Source organism: Sinocyclocheilus anshuiensis, unplaced genomic scaffold, assembly GCF_001515605.1.
Source record: "Sinocyclocheilus anshuiensis isolate Anshui unplaced genomic scaffold, SAMN03320099.WGS_v1.1 scaffold3935, whole genome shotgun sequence".
Classification (NCBI taxonomy): Eukaryota; Metazoa; Chordata; class Actinopteri; order Cypriniformes; family Cyprinidae; genus Sinocyclocheilus; species Sinocyclocheilus anshuiensis.
Genome location: NW_015557061.1, coordinates 64,103 through 70,056, shown reverse-complemented (window position 1 = coordinate 70,056; position 5,954 = coordinate 64,103). Strand labels below are relative to the sequence as shown.

Below are 5,954 nucleotides of genomic sequence, written 5' to 3'. Positions count from 1 at the left end.
CAGCGCGTCTAAACTGAGAGAAACTGCCTGAAGCTGCAGCGCGTCTTTACTGCTGATCACCAGCACTGAAAGCACAGCACACTCAGCGCCACATTCTGCACAAACCACACCAGAGTCACTCTTACCCCCTCATGATACACTTTATTCGCTCGCTTCATCTTGATATCCAGCGACACGCTCATCTTTTGTTCATTCGCTTCCGCGTCGCCGTCATATGATCGCTGACGTCACGCGACCGCGGCGCCTGATAGCGACTGAGAAATCGATCACCGATTCGCGCGTCGTATATCGACGACGAGCAGCGCTGCGGGGCGAGTTTAGCGCGCGAGCGGGGCTGCAGCGCGCGCGCCATTTTGTCCAGGGGACGCGGCGGCGCGCGCGCAGGATGAGTGACTGACGGACGCGGGACTGCTGCGCTGCGGAGCGCGCCGACGCTCACCGAGAGGCGCTGTTCTTTTCTCCACGAAGCTTTGCATCGGACATACTTTGGAAAGGATTCCCGAGGAAGGCGGTTGGGAATTACTGCTGATTCTCCCGAGGATTTCCATTCCTCTCGTCAGAAAGAGGCTCGCGGCACGGTGAGTGATGACGGCTAGCGCCGCGGCTAACGGTTAGCAGCCCTCAGCGATCCCGACGCCGCGCACCGGAGGCTCGGATCCGCTCCGCTCGCTGCGTCCGAGTTGAGGCTCGATGCGACGCGTTTTGTGCTTTTTCGAAAGCGCAACGCGACTGCGGGGCTGTTTTCGCGCTCGCTTCGCTCAGGCTTCGGTCCGCGCACAGGCCCGGGCTGCTAATGTCCAGCTAGCCTCGGCATCGACAGCTCAGATGATCGGCTCGTTTAGCGCTCAACATCGCGACTCCTGACGGACCGCCGCGTAACTGTCGCTCTCCGCGCGCTTCATTGTCGTGCGGCCGTTAGCTGGCTAGGCTAGCGGTGTTTTGACAGCTGATTTACAGCAAACTCGCATTCGCGCGGGAGTCGGCGGTCAGTAGCAGGCGAACAACCTTGACTGGCGCCCGAGCTCCTGACACGAGATGCTGCTGCTGATGATGATGATGAGGAGGAGGAGGAGGAAGAGCTCTTCATCGTGTTTCTGTTGTGTTGTGATCAGAAACACGCCGTGATTGTGATCTGATGTGTGTTTGTGTGTTGATAAGCTGCTCTAAACTGGACTGATTTCACCGCAGATCTTCACCAATGGTTGTGCTAGTTGAAGATCAACTCAACCATCTCAGAAAACGGCAAGACCCTGCTGAGACATCAGGGCTGTTCTCACCTGGAAACCACTCGCGAGTCGCTTCAGGTAACCTCTCACTCACTCTCACACGCACTCACACGCACTCACACACACACACACACACACACACGCACTCACACGCACTCGCACACACACACACACACACACACACTCGCACACACACACACTCTCACACACACACACACAGGTACAGTATGTGGTCGCTCACACGTCTGTGCTGTGCTTGCAGTGGGCTGTGGTTTGCAGATGGACTCCCCAGTCACAATGATATGAGATTTGTCAGAAGACGATGCATACAGGTGAGCAGTGATCCTAACCCTGTGTTTTGCTCGTGTGTGTGTGTGTGTGTGTGATCATGGAATGCTTATTCAGAGTTCTGGTCCTGAACATGAGGACGGATTCTGTGCGACCCTTTTCATGTTGTTGTTCATAGACTCCCGTCAGGCCATGGCAGCATCTAGAGAGGAACCGAGCGCTCTATTTAGGGCAGACGGTGTGCCGTTCTGCGCTTTTCCGTTGGCGCGGCGCGATAACGGGGCCGTTTTCTCGCTCTCCTCGCTCAGGCTTCGGTCCGTTTACAGGCCCGCGCTGCTAACGTCTGTGCAGCTAGCGGCTCGGTAACGACTGCTCGACGCGAGCGATTCGCCGATGATCCGTTCGTTTCGCGCCCAGCATCACAAGCTGTCAGTCTCCGCGCGGCTCCGGTGCCGTTAGCTGGCTAGGCTAACGGTGTTTTGACAGCTTTGATTCTCGTCATGCGCGCGAAACTGATTTACAGCGTCAATTAAAGTCGCGTCGGTGAAAAGTTGCGGGAGTCGGTGGTCTTGTCGACTAGAGCCCGAGCTGATGATGATGAGGGGCTCTTCATCGTGTTTCTGTTTGCTTTATTGTGATCTCACGCGTGTTTGTGTACTGTAAACGCCCGCTGTGTTGATAAGCTGCTCTAAACTGGACTGATTTCACCGCAGATCTTCACCAATGGTTGTGCGAGTTAAAGATCAACTCAACCATCTCAGAAAACGGCAAGACCCTGCTGAGACATCAGGGCTGTTCTCACCTGGAAACCACTCGCGAGTCGCTTCAGGTAACCTCTCACTCACACACTCACACACACACACACACACACAGGTACAGTATGTGGTCGCTCACACGTCTGTGCTGTTCTTGCAGTGGGCTGTGGTTTGCAGATGGACTCCCCAGTCACAATGATATGAGATTTGTCAGAAGACGATGCATACAGGTGAGCAGTGATCCTAACCCTGTGTTTTGCTCGTGTGTGTGTGTGTGTGTGTGATCATGGAATGCTTATTCAGAGTTCTGGTCCTGAACATGAGGACGGATTCTGTGCGACCCTTTTCATGTTGTTGTTCATAGACTCCCGTCAGGCCATGGCAGCATCTAGAGAGGAACCGAGCGCTCTATTTAGGGCAGACAGTGTGCCGGTCGACTATAAATGTTTAAAAATACAGGCTGGGGTCCCGTGGCAGCGTCCGTCTCCGGGGCCGGGGCCCCTCTCTCATACAAACTGATTCCGGGTTCCTCACCAGAGAGCTTTTCTGTCAGCAAATACTGTGTTAAACTGTGCTGGGAAATGTGTCAAAGTGCAATTCAATTTCATGCCTCTTACCCGTTTTCCTATTGGACGGAGCCTCAGAGCTTTGCCCTAGCAACAAAAGCGGGTTATTTGCATACCCTTTCCTGATTGGCTGCCGCTTTAGCCATCCGGCCAATGGCGCGGCATCTTCCTGGTGGTAGGCTATGGTAATGAGGCACTGTTGCTGGGCTTGAGAGCGGTGGTTACCAGTGTGAATGTGCTGCATTGTGTTTGCTGGTGAGAGACGCTGATAAATGACGACTTAATGATCTGCAGATTCCCGCTCGCTGCAGACCGTCACATTTCCAAACATCACATCCATCACAAACGCTCACATGTAGTCTTTATTTGTTCGACGGGCGCTGCTGAAATCCTCAGCTGTCGTCTAGACGTCTGTAGTGTGAAATCATTAGCTCACGCTACAGGTCTGTCATTGCGATCATCTGATTTGAAAACTAGAGACCGTGTTTGTGCGCTCGCTGTTTCTGCGTTTACAACAGAGTTCAGTGTGTGTGTGTGATGCTGATGCTGAGTCATAAACACACACACACTCGATCAGCTCTGATTAGACCTGCGTGTGTGTGTGTGTGTTTGAACGTTCAATCCATCGTTCTGAAGGACTGTAACACGTGTCTGGTGTCGTCTTGTGACAAAAGCATGATCTGCCGTTTCAGTCCAAGCTTTTTCGGATCTTCTGTAACTGGATCAGGGCTTCTGGCTTGTGTTTCACTAGAGCGCTCGCTGATGCACATTAAAACAAGAGACTGTCATTCATATCCAAGTAGAAGCATTAGACTTTGTGCTGTATTTTATGTATTCTCTTTGAACTGTTTGAATTCATTTAAATCAATTTTTTAATCATTTTAAAATGTCTGTTCTCAGCTTTTATTGTTGTGATTATTTTAATTCCTTTTTATGTAAAGCACTTTGAATTACCATTGTGTATGACATGTGCTATATAAATAAACTTGCCTTGCCTTTTCTAGTTTGGAGGAGGTTGTCACCTGTGTGTGTGTGTGTTACAGGAGGAGAGACCTCAGCATGCAAACCCTTCTCTGTTCGGCTGGCCCCTTCGTTTTCTTTCCATTCGGCTGGTGTGCAGATGGATGCGCAGACGCCCCATTCTCACCCGCCGTTCAGTGATGGTCACCCGCAGAGCGCCGCTGACCAATCAGCTGCTGCGCTGCAGGCCCCGCAGGTACACACTCACGTGCGGTTACAGTAAGCGTCTGTATAAGCTCACACTCGCGCTCATGAACGCTGTTGTGTGTGTGTGTGTGTGTGTTACAGGTAACTGCTGATATGGTGATGGTTCAGAGGCGGATGCCTCAGTGTTTCCGGGATCCAGCGACTGCGCCTTTAAGAAAACTCTCCATCGAACTGATCAAAACATACAAACACATCAATGAGGTGCGTCACTCACGTGACTGTGTGCAGCAGTTACTAGAACTGCACTGGTGAACTCATGTGGAACATAAATTAAAGAGATGATTTTTGTTGCATGAATAAATGCATCACTGGCATCAGTGGCCCTATGAAATCCGTTCTGTTTTTGTCCCAAATTCGGTTTTATTTCCTTCAAAGTTTGTTTTTTAAAGTTTATTTTAGTTGGAATGTGTCAATGGTTAAATTACATTTTTGTAATCAAAACTCATGTCTAATCAAAGGAATTTGTAAAAACAGCTTAATAATTCATCAAGTTGTTTATAATAATAGGGCCCTAGGAAAGTTTTTTTTTTTTTTTCTCTCCAGAAATTCTGTGTTGTGTATTTTAACTTTTCTGGCAACCAGATGAAGGCATGAAACATTAATATCTAATAATTAATAATTAAAAAAAAAATGGCCCTCTAAAACTAGCGTTCTCTATTATTTTTCTATTGTCTATTTCATCTACTTTTAATTATTATAAAAGATAACAATAACTTGACCCTCTATTCTATTTCTTTTCTATCTACTTTCTATTCCTTCTGTTTATTATAAAAAAGCATATATTATTGCTCTTTTGTTAGTTTGATTGCTTCTATTGTCCTCATTTGTGAGTCACTTTGGATAAAAGCATCTGCTAAATAATTAAATGTAATGTAAAAAGTTAGTTCATATTTTAATCAAATGAAATAATTCCTTTCACTGTTTTGGCAAAAACTGGAGGTTTACTGTTAAAATGAATAAAAATGTGATTGTTCTTTAAAGGTTTAGTAATTGTTTATTATATATTATTTGTAGTAGTATTATTATTACATTGAGAAGTACATTCTTTACAATAGTAATATATTTCCGTCTCGATTTCTTCAATTTGAAGCAGACTTTTATTTTGACAGGTCGCCATGAAGTCCTTTAATTCCTGTGTGTGTCTGATATGATGATAATGTGTGTGGTGGAATCACAGGGCCCTGCATCCGCAGCTCGTTCGGGTCGCTCCTCTCAGGCTTTGCTCTTTGTTTGCAGGTTTACTATGCAAAAAAGAAGCGTCGTCACCAACAGGGTCAGGGCGAGGACTCCAGCAACAAGAAGGAGAGGAAGATTTACAACGACGGTTACGATGACGACAACTTTGACTACATCGTTAAAAATGGCGAGAAATGGATGGACCGATACGAGATCGATTCTTTAATAGGCAAAGGCTCGTTCGGTCAGGTCAGTGTCTCAGCTTCGCTAGTAAAGAATCGGCCGGTGTTTTCGTTTGGTCTGACGCTCGTGTTCGTCTCACTGCTGGCAGGTGGTGAAGGCGTATGACCGCGTGGAGCAGGAGTGGGTCGCCATCAAGATCATCAAGAATAAAAAGGCCTTTCTGAATCAGGCTCAGATTGAAGTCCGACTGCTGGAGCTCATGAACAAACACGACACCGAGATGAAGTACTACATCGGTAATGTGTGACTCTATCACAGCTCCTGTGGTTGTAGAAAAGATCAGGACGTTTCAGACGCAACAATAATGAGATGAATTCTTAGAAAGCTCCTATAGGGAATGTTTTTTCTAGATTTCTTCTGCTCTCTCAACCCTCTACGGACACCTTGGCAATTGAATCGCCATTGGCTAGTACATTTTTTAGTTTACTCGCCAGACTGAGATATATATATACATATATATATATATATATATA

The 5,954-nt window shown here is 47.6% G+C and overlaps 1 protein-coding gene across 5 annotated transcripts in view; it reads left to right on the top strand.

The window, feature by feature from the left end:
- The first annotated feature begins 236 nt into the window (after positions 1 to 236).
- Positions 237 to 5,954, top strand: part of LOC107676490 (dual specificity tyrosine-phosphorylation-regulated kinase 1A-like) — an 18,426-nt gene continuing 12,708 nt past the window's right edge. For 3 of the 5 annotated variants that reach the window (XR_001632748.1, XR_001632747.1, XM_016471045.1), the window contains exons 1-6: positions 2,068 to 2,343; positions 2,430 to 2,499; positions 3,879 to 4,051; positions 4,144 to 4,263; positions 5,299 to 5,487; positions 5,570 to 5,717. Coding sequence is in view for 3 of the 5 variants with exons in the window: in XM_016471045.1 (XP_016326531.1) it covers positions 2,490 to 2,499; positions 3,879 to 4,051; positions 4,144 to 4,263; positions 5,299 to 5,487; positions 5,570 to 5,717 (640 nt within the window). In the remaining 2 variants the exon portion in view is untranslated. Of the gene's footprint in view, positions 579 to 1,188; positions 1,305 to 1,488; positions 1,559 to 2,067; positions 2,344 to 2,429; positions 2,500 to 3,878; positions 4,052 to 4,143; positions 4,264 to 5,298; positions 5,488 to 5,569; positions 5,718 to 5,954 lie in introns of those variants that run through there. The other 2 variants (XM_016471046.1, XM_016471047.1) reach the window with 2 other exon arrangements.